Source organism: Miniopterus natalensis, chromosome 7 (genome assembly GCF_054644295.1).
Source record: "Miniopterus natalensis isolate mMinNat1 chromosome 7, mMinNat1.hap1, whole genome shotgun sequence".
Classification (NCBI taxonomy): domain Eukaryota; kingdom Metazoa; phylum Chordata; class Mammalia; order Chiroptera; family Miniopteridae; genus Miniopterus; species Miniopterus natalensis.
In genome coordinates, this window is record NC_142087.1 from 77,103,496 (window position 1) to 77,119,720 (window position 16,225).

General features: G+C 49.5%; 1 protein-coding gene across 3 annotated transcripts in view; it reads left to right on the plus strand.

The window, feature by feature from the left end:
* Nucleotides 1-16,225, plus strand: part of TSHZ2 (teashirt zinc finger homeobox 2) — a 407,693-nt gene that overhangs the window by 234,905 nt on the left and 156,563 nt on the right. The window contains exon 2 of one of the 3 annotated variants that reach the window (XM_087819174.1): nucleotides 9,583-12,655. In XM_087819174.1, coding sequence (XP_087675300.1) covers nucleotides 9,583-12,647 — 3,065 coding nt within the window. In that variant the 3' untranslated portion in view covers nucleotides 12,648-12,655. Of the gene's footprint in view, nucleotides 1-9,582; nucleotides 14,261-16,225 lie in introns of those variants that run through there. The other 2 variants (XM_087819175.1, XM_087819173.1) reach the window with 2 other exon arrangements.

Genomic DNA, 16,225 nt, shown 5'->3' on the forward strand with positions numbered 1-16,225 from the left:
CAACACATATAAAGAAGCGAGCCGGCCGGCTCTCACGCGTGCATCTGCTCTCCATCGCTGTTAGCCAGGAGGACTCTTTAACGCACAGAATAAGCCGCCCGGAGCCGGGAGCTCCCGAGCAGGTCCCAAGGGCGCGTGGAGTCGTTCCTTAAGTGTTGATGAAAGGATGAACGCACACCGGCGAGCTTGAGCCAAGGGGTCGCCCCAGTCCTTAGATTTGTTTTCTTACCCTCACTCGAGGATATTTTTCCCATTGCTTTTCAGAGAGAGTGGAAGGGACAGAGAGAGAGAGAGAAAAAAACATCGATGTAAGAGAGACACATCGATTCGTTGCCTCCCGCACTCGCCCTGACCAGGACCGGGGATTGCAACCGAGGTCCATGCCCTTGGTAGGAATCGAACTCAGGCCCCTTCAGTCCACGAGCCAGCGCTCTAACCACTGAGCCAAACTGGCCAGGACTCCCCAGGCCTTAGGTTTGAGCAGGCTGCAGCAGGGTGGAAACCCTGCAAGGCTGCCAGGAGGGTGGAAGGAGAGGGAGTTGTGTGCACTGCGCCCCCTTAGCCGGGGGAGGGGGGCAGGGCGAGGTTGGGGGGTAATCCCCCGTGAGGAAGAGTCAGGAAGCCCCACAGCTGTGCGGTGCTCCGAGAGCTGAAGAGCACCGGGGCCGGAGCCTTTCCCTGGCCCAGGACTCGGCCGTAGGCACGGAAGGTGTTAGCACCTGGGACGCCTGTGATTCTGGAGGCAGCGGAGACGGTCCCCCGAGAGGCAGAGGCCAGGTCACTTTCTGGCGGCGTCGGAGGGAATGGTGGTCTCTCTCTCGCTCTCCTTTAATGGGAAGTGGTCACAGCCATGAACTTAGCAAAAGAAGCAGGTTAAAATTGGTCCGTTCTCGGCTAATGCAGTTAGACGTTTTCGAGAAAAGGCAATGAGAAGTGGTCATTATCCATTATCTGCATGAAATATTTCAGAGAAAGAAGCAGCATTGGCCAAAAAAAAAAAAAAGAGAGAGAGAGAGAGAGAGAGAAAAGATATTTGACTTCAAGCCAGGCAAGAGGGAAACAAGATCACCTCCTCGCTCCGTGGGATGGCTGTGCTAATGATGTTATTTCAAGTAAAATGGGACTCTGTCTGAAAAAATACAGATGGTATATCGACTTCAGATGCTTTCTGAAGATTGTTCTGGACAATGATTCACTGTCCCTTTTCTTGGCATAAAAAAACCCTCCAAACTTTCCAGTCTTGGAAAGAACTACATATGTGCAAGTGTGTTTGTACCCATTCGGGGAAAACGTATAGAAAATCAGTATGCACATTTCCCTGAAAATAGTTGCTACCAGTTGCAAACTCAGAGCCTGAAACTCCTTGTCTGGGAAGCCTCGGTCCTCCTGAACAGTTTCTCCTTCCTGTTCCAGTCCACGTTGTCGTTGTCTTATCCCGGCTGCTGATTGATGTGTCCCTCCCAGGGAGGATAATAGAAAGACAGTGATTTCTAAACTGGAACTACCAGCAAGCTTATGATGTGGCCCCGTTCTCACCCTTCCTCATGAATATCTTCTCACTCTGCTCTTTTAAATTGTCACCAGGACATCGCCCAGTAATAATACGTGCGGGACTGCGATTCCAGGGAGCTGAGTACAGAGCATTTGTCTAGGAGGCCTTCTGCCTTGGGCATCAGTCATCTCTCTTGTGCAACACCCAAGGCCTCTAACAAAGCCCTTTTCTCTCGGATGGCGGGTTACTTTATTTCTTGAAGATTGCAGACATTATCATTATGGGTAATGACCTAATAAGTTGCCATTCGATGTTTGCGCCTCACCTCCACAGAAGTTCCCGGCACACAGACCGCTGGTTCCTCATAGGAATGATTTAATATTGAGTAACAAACCCCAAACGGGAGGAAACTCTTTTCTTATGCATGACACAGACCTAGCTGGTTCATCTCGAGTGCAAATATCATCGAAAAGCTGTTGGCTTGGAACAGGAGTGAGGGAAAACAAAGACTGCCAAGGCCAATGGATCCCAGCCTTTGGGGGTTCAGGTGGCAATCAGGATGGATGGTGTTTATATAAAGTACCTAGGACATCCCCGGCCGGTGTGACTCCTCTGGGTGGGTGTCGTCAGTGTACCAAAGCATTGCTGGTTCAATTCCTGGTCAGGGCACATGCCCGGGTTGTGGCATCAATCTCCGGTAGGGGGCGTGCAGGAGGTAACTGATCGATGTTTCCCTCTCTCTTCCCCTCTCCCTTCCTCTCTCTTTTTTTTTTTTTTTGTTTGTTTGTTTGTTTGCCTGAATCTTTTTTTTTTTAAATATATCTTTATTGATTTCAGAGAGAGGAAAGGAGAGGGAGAGAGAGATAGAAACATCAATGATGAGAGAGTCATTGATCAAGCCCACAACCGGGCATGTGCCCTGACCGGGAATCAAACCCCGATCGCCTGGATCCTAGGTCGACGCTCAACCGCTGAGCCACACCCGGCCAGGCATCCCTTCCTTTAAGAAATCAATTAAAAATCTTTTTAAAAAATAAAATAAAATGCCTAGGACAAGCCCTGGAAGGCAGCAGGTCGTCCTCCGGCCTCGGCATCTTACATACTTTATCTTACTTGATACTCCTGACTATCCCATAAAGTAAATACTGTTATCAGGCTCATTTTATAAATGAGGAAGCGGAGCCTCTGAAAGTTCTAGTAACTTCCCAAAAATCCCATTTCAGCAGTAATTAGCCGATTCTAACCAAGGCCAGAAGGCCATCCTGTGTTTTCATTAATTGATCAGCCTTTAATCAGTGACTTTCATTTCTCTCTTGCTCAGTGTTTCCCACTATAAACTGGGAGCGACTGTCTAAGCCACAGGCATTTTGTCTTTTTTTTTTTTAATTGATTTTGAGAGAGAAAGGAAGGGAGAGGGAGAGAGAGAGAAAGGGAAACGTCAATGTGAGAGCGAAACATCAACCAGCTGCCTCCTCACGCCCCCTACAGGGGATTGAGGCTGCAACCTGGGCATGTGCCCGGACTGGGAATCGAACCCGCATCCTTTCGGTGCACAGGACGACGCCCAACCCCTAAACCACACCAGCCAGGGCCCTTTTGTCTTTTGATCCCTGGGGAGGAAAGGGTTTGGGACGCTCAAAGTCGTACTCTCTTTTCGCAAAGCTGATACCCACACACTCACAGGAGCCCAGGCAGGAAGAAGTCGGTTGGCTACGTATCTTACTACTAATTACCGCTTTGCCTTGTGCAGCAGGCAGGGCCCCAAAACTTTCTTGAGCATATGAATCCCCCACGAATCTTGTTACATGTCTCATATTCTGTAGACTTGGGGTGGGGCTGAGAGTTTGCGCTTCTCACAAGTTCCCAGGTGATGCTGCAGCTGCTGGTCACGGGCCACCCTTCGAGTGGCGAGGGCTTGCGACAGACTTTCTCTTCCGTTTCCTCCTTCGCCCGACACAGCCCGTGAGGTGGGCAGCCCTTGGAGGGCCACTGGTCCTTGGGATTGATAATCAGAGTCAAAGAGCTCATCTGAAGAAGCACCAGAAAAGCATGCCTGACCTTCAGTCTCTTTGCCTCCCCTGGGTCTCTTGGTTCAGGGTTTGCAAATGGATGGGCCCCAAACATATTTTATTTCATCCACGTGGTTTGTCCAAAGAAAATATCTGACAACCCTAGACGCGCTCCCCGCCGACTGCTCCTTGAGTTCCAGTCTCCCACAGCCCCTCTGTGCCTCTAGCTGAGCCGGCGCCACTTCATTCACCGTTGAGGGCCGTCTCTCCCACCTGACCCGCTTGCCCATTTAAGTTACCTGCCTTCCTCCAGGAATGCCTGACCGTTTCCTCTGCAGCCCCAGTGTCCAGCCCCTCTCCATAACTCACCTCTCCACCCCCTGGGCCTCTGGAGAACCACTCTGATAGAAGTCCCGATGAAACTAGACAAGTATCTTGCATGTGCTGGCTGCGTAATATTCCATGATTAAATAAAAAAGCAGATGAACCCCTAAGGCATGACAGGTATTCACTTCCCCTGACTTCTGCTAGCTTAGTCCATCTCTGCTGATGACCAGATGTGGACAGAGTCACAAAACACGATTAGAAAACAACTCTACAGTCCAAAGAGCTGTGACAATGGCCCGGGAAGGTGCCTCCCACAAGAGCACGTTAACTAAATGGATGTTTTGTCTCATGCAGGCCCCACCTGTTAGGCATCCATTGCACATGTAAAACGGTCCAATTCACTGAATGGTCTGAAGGAAGTTACAAGAGATGTCCTGGGTGACTTTCGGAGGGTTCTCCGCCCATCTTCACAGAGCACTCACGGGCTCGGGAGAAACCGCCTGCTGTTGCACCCAGTGCTTCTCCAGCATTCCTTAGTGTAGACGAAGAGCTCACCTGGCTCCCTCATTCAGACAGAGGAGGGAGGGAGCCCTCTCCCTCCGTCTGTGCGCGCAGGTCGCACTCGCGTTAATGAGCTGTACGTGGTGTGGGGGGGATAAAAATCCATGTGCCAGGAACGCTGTCTTTCCCGTGGAGAAGTCCCCTATTCAGAAACGCGCACGAGCTTGGATGATTTCTTTAGATGGCAGGGAGGCTGTGTTCCCGGAGTCTCTGTAAAGTGAAGTCTGTGCTCAGGCACGGTGTCGGGGGTCCCCACCGCCCCCTACCCTTATCACCTCCTGAAACACAAAGCAGACGGGTCCCCTGCACACGGCCTTCCAAGGGGCCCACCAGGGCCTGGCCACCACTGACATGGAGCTCAGCCTCCTCCAGCAGAGCCCTCATCTCTTCCCTCAGCCTGTCAGCAAGAGTGCCAGTTAGTGCCAGTAATAACAGCCGCATTAGCAGATCTCTAGACCACGGCCACCAAAACACGAGAGGCGCGTGACAGGAATACCTTCCGCGTGTCATCGCTTCAAGTACCTACCGGGTACGCGGCGAGAAACTCTTGCAGACTCCTCATTTACGTCCGCCCTGCCCACTGTGAACCTCCGTGTGATTTAAACTGTCATTTGAGTGGGGTAGGTTGGCGAAAATGACCCTGTCACCCCCGGATGTGTTTTTAAATGAGGTCTTGGGTGAGTTCCGGGCTAGCGTCTGAAAACCGGCCTTCTGGAGCTTTACATGCTGCACCGTTTGCAGCTGTTTACCTCCGTTGCCACTTGCAAACCCGTCAGTGTTTTTACCGTAAACACCTTACTGTGGATTTTCAAGGCAACCGCAAAAACATAACCCAGCCAAAAATCTGATACCGGACATCAGGCAGCCCCTGAATTATTTTGGACAAATTCATTTAAGTTATTCTGAATAGACCTTTTTGGAGCAATTGAGGTGGTAATTTTTTTCAATTGTTTCTTTTTTGTTTTTAAGCTTTGATGTAAGAGGTAATTTCTAAAATTTAGGGGTTTCTTTCTGAAATTCAGAAATTTGCAGCATATGTATTTCTCCAATACATGTCTCCTTTTTTAAATCAAAACTTCGCGAGAAGTCCACCCTGGTGTCGTGTCGCAGGCACTGGAGCCGCCAACGCACTTCATCCGTGAGAGATTAGTCCGCACTCTCGAAGTTCCCGTGTGTGAATCTTTTTTGAATCAAAGTTTCCTCCCATTAAGAGTGTATCTTCTGACGCTTTGCAGTCTCGGTGCTTATCTGCAGTCTTTCATCATTGAGAAAATTCATCGGGGTGATTCTAATTCACACCTCACACACGTTGGGGGTGGGGGACTTCACCCATCACAGGTGCTAATTACATGGCTGAGAAGGGGAGTCTGAGTTTGCCACTGGAATAACCCCTTTCACTGCATGACCTACTCGCATTCACTCGGTCTCGCTCGTGGGCGTCCTTCTGTGCCAGGGTGGGCTCCCCGTGCTGGGAGAGCAAGTCTCTGTCTTCAGGGGCACAGACATTGGATCTTTACGTCTAGGGGAAGGAGACCATCAGAAACAAACAAGATTTCAGAGTCTATTACGTGCTATAGGGTCTCAGTAAGTAGGTTGATGTGCTCTAAACCTGCACAGAGAAGGGGCAATTTGTGCTGAAACCTGAGGAATGAAAAAGAAGGAACTGGGGGTGGGGGCAGAGGAAGAACTTTGCAGGCAGAGAAATCTGCAGCTGCAAAGAAGTGAAGTCAAGGGGAGGACTGTGGGTGAAATGGGAACAAGCAGGCCGTTGAGCCTTAGACGTGGACAGCAGGCGAGCGAGAGGTCAGGCCCAATCCCGCCCGGCCCGACGCCACGTCGAGGGCTTGGATTGCATTGTAAGCGCAGCGGGGTGGCTTTGTGGGAGTTGAAACAGAGCAGTGTCACCACCTCATACCTTGCACAGAGAGCATTCCAGCAGTTCTTTGAAAAACAGGCTGGAACATTTTGTGACCCTAGTGAGCAATAACGGTGGACCAGTCAGAGCACAGGGCCTGGAGTGGAACAGAAATGATCTCTCGTGTCCACTGGCCATTTACACAGAGAACCATCAGCTTTGCTCATGACTTAGCTGTCCCGGGGATGGAGCCGCTCCCTGTGGCCAGAGTCGGGCGGCAGAAGGGGGTGAAGTGAGAAATCTCGGTGGGAACGAAAGATGGTTGATCTTTCGCCCGGAATCAAGGAGGTTCTATAGACTGCGAGGTCCTCTCTCTCGTGTCTCGGCGTCATCGCGGCCGTCTTCTTTTGCTAAATAAGTGTTCATAAGGATAAACTTGCCACTCATCCGCTTCACCAAGCTCGCACATGAAGCAATCTTAATAAACAAATCATCGAGAGAGAGACAGACAGACACTCATGATCCACCCCGAGCACCCCCCCCCACTCTCTTCCCTCCCCAGCCCCAGCTGCAGGTGGCAAACAAAACCACTTAAGTGAAGTGAGCAGTTTTAAATGTATGATATTAAAATGTGTTTTTAAAAACTCCTTGGAGCCGGCAGCCATTGTTCAAGCACACTGACTTTGACGGATGCTTTGGCACTTTTTTTTTTAATGAGGCTTTTCAGTGTGCTTCCTTATCGGGTGCATGCGATTTTAGTCTGTTCTGCAGAAGAAAACAGACAAAAAGGGTCTCCCAGCACGAGCTACTCTCTGTAAAGGTTATGGTAAACATGTCAATGCCTAATTACGCAGAAAATTTTATCTGTATTGTGGGGGAGGCGTTGGCTGTCTCCGACTTCCCTTCTGGGGAATCCGTTTAGAAGGACAAAGTAGATTGTGGAGTTGAGCAGGTCCAGAGAGCTCGGCTTCCAAATGTCAGCAGGGAAAAAGACACTTCTTTCCTCCCTGTGCAAAATGACTGTCCCGGCGGGGCTGCGTGTGCACTCGGGCACACACCTCTCTCTGTGGCTGTGATCACATTCCCCATACGTGTGGTGACTGTATGTCTTAGCTGAGAACACTAGTCGTGGCTAAGGCCTGCTGTCCCAGAGTGCGACTCATAAAGCCCTTCTGATTCTCAAAAGTGACCCTGCGCGGTTGACAAAATTTGCCTGATTCTTTGAAGCATTGTGCCTGGCTCTGTAAGAATTTCGTTTATTAATTTCCTAACAGGCATTCTCCTTGAACTTAACGCGAACATACAAATCGGTCCTTTTGCAAACATGCAAACCGGTCCAAGAAAAAGAAAATGCAATGACGTTGAGTGGGGTGGTCTAATTCAGCCATTCAGCTATTTTAAACTAGAGTTTTCTTGCAAGTAGTGACCACTTATTAATGGTTGTTTGACTACATTGAGTAGCTTTTGTGTTCTTGAAATTAATATACGGAACTAGAAACCAGCACACCAGTTTATTGAAAAACCCACTTGTCAACTTGCTAGGAAAGTGAAAACACTACACCAATACCGATGAAATACCGAGCACAGCCATGAATCTGGTGGCTAGACTCGATTTTTACATTTCATCTTGTTTATGGTATCATGCCTTTAAAATCATGAGCTCTTGTCTCCAGCACTCCCACAATTCTCCCCTCTGAGGTGATTATTTATTTAGTGACATTTTGGTGAATTTCCACTGCTTAGCCTTTAACCTTGGGGTCTCTGCAATGTTTTCTTATTTGTTTGGTTGGTAATAGAGAGTGGAGCCTGGTGGTTAAGACCATGGATTCTCTCATGAGACAGACTGGGTTCATGTCATGACTCTAGATACCAGCTGCATGGTCTTGAACAAATTTCTTAACCTGAAAGCCTCAGGTTCCCCATCTGTGAAATGGAAATAATAATAGGTCCTACTTCGTGTAGGTATTAGGTGAAAGGAAAGAATGTATTTGCAGTGTGGTCGGCACAGTTCTTAGGAGAGGGCAATTGCCCACTAAATTTTCCTCTTTGGCAGCAGGAGCCTCTGGAGTTCCTGGCTGCAGCTGCTTTTTCCCTAACAAACCTCCTTCTCTCCTAACCCTCCGCCTACCTACAGGACAGACCTCCAATGCTTGATGACCCCTTTCCCTTCCCTGGTGAATGGAAATATCACCACCGCCCTGGGGTTTCTCCCACCGCACTGAGGGGAAGACAGACCCTCATGAGGAAGACAGTGTACCTAGATCATGCAGGCTTGCAAATCTCAGGCTGAGTCGACCTTGCTTCTGTGTTCCTTTGGTTGCATTTTATGCACATGGCTCTGGAAAGGCCAGGTAAAGAAAGGGAGCACGTGGGCACGAATAGTCCCACTCCTCATCTCCATGGATGGCTATTTGCCCATGCATTCCCCCTGTGCCCACTCTCTCATGCCTTCATTTTCCCCATGCAATTACAGGCCCTAAATCCTTTCAGAGAGGGGAAGGCATGCATACCCAATAGCATTTTACACCTACAAATCAAACGTAAAATTGGCACCTCATGACGGGTCCCCACAAATCACAGTGCATTTGAAATTACAGGCACAAGATTGAGAGGGAATTTTCAGCCTTGTCTGAAAGTTCTTCATAAGCCTGTTTGCGAATAACACAACAGCCCCAAATCTCCCATCCCGACGCCATTTGCTATTATTTTAAAATCATTATGTTTGCTGAGCTTACATAATTTCTTGGCTATCTTTTTCTGGACTCCATAATCTCCCTTCCTGCTGTGCGACACTCTACAAATAAAAATAAAACAAAAGGACACTGGCTATCAAATATATAAAGGCTATGCATCCAAATTACTTCAGAGCGCTGAAATGCAATTTATTAACGTGATGGCGTGCCAGTACAGCCAGGCGTCTTGGTAAACCTCACCATGGAGATGCCAAGGGCCGAGTCTTAGTTCTCCTAGGAGCCAAAGTCCTTCTCTGTAGAGATATGTCTTTCATAGGATTTGAATTTTAGTCCAGCTTTCCCGAAAGTCGTACACGTGAACTTAGCGACTGTCCCACTCACTGTAGGAGTGTTAGAGTGATAGTCCTCAGGCATGGACATTATTAACTTGGCATTCTAGGCGTTTGTAAAGAACTACGGCTCCTGCCCATTAAAAAGGTGGCACGAAAGGCATGGTCCGGCTGTTTCCTGTACCCGTGGCCTGCGGCTCGCCGGAGCGTGGCCGGAGCTGCTCCCCGCGTGGCGCAGGGCCTCCGCCCCGGCGGGGAGGTGGGGCGGGATCTGTAGCCCGGCGCTGCTGCTTCACCTCTTCCTCTCGCCCTGCAGGCTACGCCCAGGAGGAGCAGCTGAAGGACGAGGAGATCAAGGAGGAAGAAGAGGAAGACGAAGACAGCGGTTCGGGGGTCCAGCTTCAGAGCAGCAATGACCCCGGGACCGACGAGGAGCTAGACATGGGTCCGGAGCAGAAAGGCTGCTTCAGCTACCAGAACTCCCCGGGGAGCCACCTGTCCAACCAGGACGCCGAGAACGAGTCTCTGCTGAGCGACGCCAGCGACCCCGTGTCAGACATCAAGAGCGTGTGCGTCCGCGATGCCCCCGACAAGAAAGTGGGCGCCCACCCCAAGCTGCCGGGCGAGGCCCACAGCTGCATGGACAAAATGACGGCCGTCTACGCCAACATCTTGTCCGACTCCTACTGGTCGGGCCTGGGCCTGGGCTTCAAGCTGTCCGGCAGCGACAGGCGGAATTGCGACGCCCGAAATGGCAGCAGCAAGACGGACTTCGACTGGCACCAAGACGCCCTGTCCAAAAGCCTGCAGCAGAACCTGCCTTCCAGGTCCGTGTCGAAGCCCAGCCTGTTCAGCTCGGTGCAGCTGTACCGGCAGAGCAGCAAGATGTGCGGGACCGTGTTCACCGGGGCCAGCAGGTTCCGGTGCCGCCAGTGCAGCGCCGCCTACGACACCTTGGTCGAGTTGACTGTGCACATGAACGAAACGGGCCACTACCAAGATGACAACCGCAAGAAGGACAAGCTGCGGCCCACGAGCTATTCCAAGCCCCGCAAACGGGCCTTCCAAGACATGGACAAGGAGGATGCCCAGAAGGTTCTGAAATGTATGTTTTGTGGCGACTCCTTCGATTCCCTCCAAGATCTGAGCGTCCACATGATAAAAACAAAACATTACCAAAAAGTGCCTTTGAAGGAGCCGGTCCCAACCATCTCGTCGAAAGTGGTCGCCCCGGCGAAGAAACGCGTCTTTGACGTCAACCGGCCCTGCTCCCCCGATTCCACCACGGGCTCGTTCGCAGATTCCTTCTCTTCCCCCAAGAACACCAGCCTGCAGCTGTCCTCCAACAACCGCTACGGCTACCAGAATGGCGCCAGCTACACCTGGCAGTTCGAGGCCTGCAAGTCCCAGATCCTAAAGTGCATGGAGTGCGGGAGCTCCCACGACACCTTGCAGCAGCTCACCACCCACATGATGGTCACAGGTCACTTTCTCAAGGTCACCAGCTCTGCCTCCAAGAAAGGGAAGCAGCTGGTGTTAGACCCGCTGGCGGTGGAGAAAATGCAGTCTTTGTCGGACGCCCCGAACAGCGATGCTCTGGCCCCCAAGCCATCGAGTAACTCGGCTTCCGACTGCACAGCTTCTACGACTGAGGCAAAGAGGGAGAGTAAAAAAGAAAAACCAGAGGAGACCCACAAGGATGGGAAAGCCATGAAAAGCGAGGAATATGAAGATCCTCTGCAGAAACCTTTAGACCCCACCATCAAGTACCAGTACCTGAGGGAGGAGGACTTGGAAGACGGCTCCAAGGGTGGCGGGGACATTTTGAAGTCATTGGAGAACACCGTCACCACAGCCATCAACAAGGCCCAGAACGGGGCTCCCAGCTGGAGCGCTTACCCCAGCATCCACGCGGCCTACCAGCTGTCGGAGGGCGCCAAGCCCTCCTTGCCTCTGGGGTCGCAGGTCCTGCAGATTCGGCCCAATCTCGCCAACAAGTTGAGGCCGATTGCTCCCAAGTGGAAAGTAATGCCTCTGGTTTCCGTGCCCCCAAACCTGGCCCCGTACACTCAAGTGAAGAAGGAGCCAGAAGACGGAGATGAAATCGGGAAGGAGTGTGGGAAAGAAAGTCCCCAGGAAGAGGCGTCGTCTTTCAGCCACAGCGAGGGGGAGTCTTTCTCCAACAGCGAAACCCCCTCCGAACCCAAAAAGGCTGAGCCCCGTCCCCCGAAGGAGGAAGACAAGCTGATGAAAGAGGGCGGCGAGCAGGAGAAACCCCAGCCCTTGGAGCCAGCGTCTTCCCTCAGCAACGGCTGTGCCCTCGCCAACCACGCCTCGGCCCTGCCCTGCATCAACCCGCTCAGCGCCCTGCAGTCGGTCTTGAACAATCACCTGGGCAAAGCCACGGAGCCCCTGCGCTCCCCTTCCTGCTCCAGCCCGAGCTCAAGCACAATCTCCATGTTCCACAAGTCGAATCTCAGTGTCGTGGACAAGCCGGTGTTGAGTCCGGCCACCGCGAGACCGGCCAGCGTGTCCAGGCGCTACCTGTTTGAGAACAACGACCAGCCCATCGACCTGACCAAGTCCAAAAGCAAGAAGGCCGAGTCCTCCCAAGCACAATCCTGCACGTCCCCCCCTCAGAAGCACGCGCTTTCCGACATCGCCGACATGGTCAAAGTCCTCCCCAAAGCCACCACCCCGAAGCCGGCCGCTTCCTCCAGGGTCCCTCCCGTGAAGCTGGAAATGGACGTCAGGCGCTTCGAGGACGTGTCCAGCGAAGTCTCGACTTTGCATAAAAGAAAAGGCCGGCAGTCCAACTGGAACCCTCAGCATCTTCTGATCCTGCAGGCCCAGTTTGCCTCCAGCCTCTTCCAGACGTCGGAAGGCAAGTACCTGCTGTCCGACCTGGGCCCGCAGGAGCGAATGCAGATCTCCAAGTTCACGGGACTCTCGATGACCACTATCAGCCACTGGCTGGCCAACGTCAAGTACCAGCTTAGGAAAACGGGCGGGACAAAATTTCTGAAAAACATGGACAAAGGACACCCCATCTTTTACTGTAGTGACTGTGCCTCCCAGTTCAGAACCCCTTCTACCTACATCAGTCACTTAGAATCTCACCTAGGTTTCCAAATGAAGGACATGACGCGCATGGCCGTGGAGCAGCAAAGCAAGGTGGAGCAGGAGGTCTCCCGGGTGTCGTCGGCCCAGAGGTCCCCGGAAACCATAGCTGGCGAAGAGGAAACAGACTCTAAGTTCAAGTGTAAGTTGTGCTCTCGGACATTTGTGAGCAAACATGCAGTAAAACTCCACCTAAGCAAAACGCACAGCAAGTCACCCGAACACCACTCTCAGTTTGTAACAGACCTGGACGAAGAATAGCTCTGCAGGTACGGGTTTGCTCCCAGGCGGCGTGACAGTGGCCTTGTGAGGAGTTTCTTGAAGGGAGATGGGTGTCTTTAGAGGCAGCTAGTGTCTCCTCGAACCAAGAGGCCAGTAGCCTGCTGGGATAGGACTTACGTTTACGCAGACTAGAACATGATGAATAAGTCCTGTCTGTCCTCTCGGTTTCCCCAGTGTAGACTCGGGCGATAGCACGAAATGGGCTTAGAGGGATGGAGTTCACAGGTTCCTGCCTCATGATACGTGATCCCCATAGTTTCCCAAGGCCCAGCCTGCCAGGTCCACCCAAGGCTACACGTCATTTTAATTAATAAGTACTAACTTCTCTCCCGGTTTCATTTCACCACCTCCCCTCCCCATAGGAATGCTAACTAACGACTTAGAAAGCGATAAAGAAAAAGCCATCCACAGAATAAAGACTCGAGGTTCCTGGGGGCAGCCAATGTTCACAGGTTTCCTAATCAGCTTATGAATAGTTTAAAGTTGTCTCGATCATCATTACTTGTAATCGATGCTTTTGCAGCTTCCTGTCAGCAATCGCTCCCTTCCGCTCCCTTCCCTGTGCTCATGTCCCTGCATTAGATTTCTTAGGAAAGAGCATCTGCCCTGTAGTCAGATGGTAGAAAAATATCGCAGCACAACACTGAGACGAGAAGAGAGGTTTATTTTCTTCTCTCGTCTTTGGTTTTCCTTAGAGTAGACTGATCCCAGAGCCCCCTGTAAAGAAAATAGGTACAATGCATGCCCTTGGGATTTTATTTTACACCAAGAAACAAATGACTTTCTGCACACCCGTTGCCAATGCACATGGGGTCTCCTCGCTTCAAGATGATTTGCATCGTGTACCGTAGAAGTTCCGCGCCTTGTAGAGTTGCCAGTGCCCAGACTGTCAGTGTCATCTCGGAAAGAGAACAGAGACCGAGGTCAAATACCCTGACAGACTAGCCACACTGGCCGTTTTCAAATGTGTTCAAGGCTCGGTCTTAACAAATCCCTTTTCTTTCATTTTGTATTTTCTCTACTGCCTCTTTGTTCCCTCCAGCATGACACCCCACCCCCATGTGCTAGGGACAGTCACACATAGTCAGGGTGTCTTCCCCCATGGGCCACACCCCAAGACAAAGACCCAAGCTGACTTAAGGCTTTGGCACTTGCCGGTCCCATGTATATCATGCTAGGTTACAGAATTAGCTCTTTTGATTAATTCATAATAAGATACAAACAGCTAAGAATAACTTAAGGTAGAAGCCTTCACCATCTCCCGTGGTCAGAGCGCTTATTTTTCAATAGGAGACTCAGATCAAGGCATGAAGGTCTGAGCACTAGCAGGGGTTCAGGTGGAGACAGGTAGTTATATGACTTGGCTGTGGGCTCACCTCCAACAGGGAGGGAGACTGACTGAGTGTGAGAATGTCAAGTGAAATAAAGGGTTAAAACATCTGAGCTGGGACTTTCAATGAAAAGATCTAAGAGCTTCTGATAAAGGGGGATGCCATCCCATAATTCTAATGGCTCTCTGGGCTCCAGTGAAGACTATTGTTTTGTTTGCATGTTTTTATCATGATAATTAAAACGTGTTACTGGCAGATTCATCTCTTGCTTTCCAAGCATGATTTGTTCAGCTCACACTATTGAAAGAAACGCTGAAAAGCATCTACTGAATCTACACATGAGCTTGGGGCTCAGCAGATCTATTTATTGGCTATATAACATTTTAATTTTATGTAACTTGCTATTATGCTTTTCTGGTCCTTCAAAAAAAATGGTGAATATCCAAAGAGAAGAGAGATGTTTCCAATCCCATAGTAGTAGGTTCAAACCATGGTGAAGAAGACAAGTAGGTAATGTTTATTTGTGCTACAATAAAAACCAGTTTTGCATCTGATAGGTTTGTAATCATTTTTTAAAAATTAATATCACTGCCAAAACTTGGCCAGGCATAAATAGAGAGAGGGGAGAAAAAGAAAGCTGTAGTCAAAATCGGAAACGTACATACCTATTCTAGGGAAGCAAACCAATAATTTGGGGAAAACCTACACAAGAAGTACTAACAGGTCTGTTAAATACGTAGATGGGAGGGCTCTGATTCTCACCTCTCCACATTGGTTCAGGAGTAAATATCTCTGACGTGGACCTTTGAAAGACTGTGTCACAGAGTTATCATTATATGAAATCTGAGCTCCATCCTGATATAAACACCGTGAATCTGTGATTCTGAGGGAGGGTGGCAGAAAAACAGGTTTGAGTATTTGGGACTCATCTAAAGCGATGGGGGTGAATGTGTGTTGTGTGACCACGAAATTGGTGCAGGTGTTTGTTGTGTTTGTGATGTTCTACAGCAGGGGTGGGGAACATCCAGCCCTCAAATATCTCGTATACGGCCCTCAAAATCAGCTGGTCTGGCCCCGCCAAGGCCTCACTGAAGAGAAGCAGTTCCGGCCGTCACATTAGGGGTGAGTTAATTAAATGTCTGACCAAACAGAGCAGGCTAATTTTTAAGTTGATAGTTTCGTATGGCCCACGAATGATATTATAAACATCCAAATGGCCCTTGGCAGAAAAAAGGTTCCCCACCCCTGTCTAAAGATATGCCAGTCTGCCGGACTGGTTCCTACCTGGGCACAAAGGTGGCTTTCTGATGCTTTGGTCACCTAACGAAGAATCCCTGCACCCTTGGGTCTTTTACAACAATATGTATGCAATACCTTGCTCACGCTCAGAATGATGCATATGTGGTTTTAAATGATCACAAAGAGAGATCACTGTTATGTGGAACTCTCATCTGAGTTGCTGTGAATGACAGCACACGTCGTGGAAAATGACATGCCGTTTTAGAAAGCGTGATCAAGGTTTTCCGGAAAATGTGGGGCTTTACTGGATCTACATTCTCTATTACGTGCCAGTTTTGACCTGAATTTTCTTTCCTTTCTTGGGTATGTCTTAAATCCTGTGAAATGCTCTGCTGAATATTAAATACAACTTTTCATTAAACAATAATTAGAAAATATTAAATGTGCAAATTTAGGAGAGAAGTAATCTGAAACAATTGCAATAGGTATTTGTATGTACCTTTAACACCCACATGCTCTTGAATAATAGAAGTTAAACAAAGAGCAAATCAATGAGTGAAATGCATATGGATCTGAAATTATAGTCATTACCGTGGGATACGGCGTATGTGTTTAGCACTCTTGGCCTTGAAATCGGAGGCAGGAATGAATTCTACTCCAATAAGCTGCCACCTTTGTTGTGGATGATTTTATAAAAATCCATGTTCACGGTGAACAGCATGTAAGGTTGACAGATAAAACACAGGATGTCCAGTTAAATTTGAATTTCAGATAAGTGACAAATAAGTTTTTAGTAATGGTATGTACCAAATAGTGCAGTGGCCATATTTATACTAAAAAATATTCATTATTATATCTGAGATTCGAATTTAAGTACGCATTCTGTATTTTTATTGGCTAAATCTGGCAACATTAACAATATGGATTATACAGCCGTCTAGAGGAGTAAAATTTTTTTTTACAATTACAGTTGACATACTAATTTTA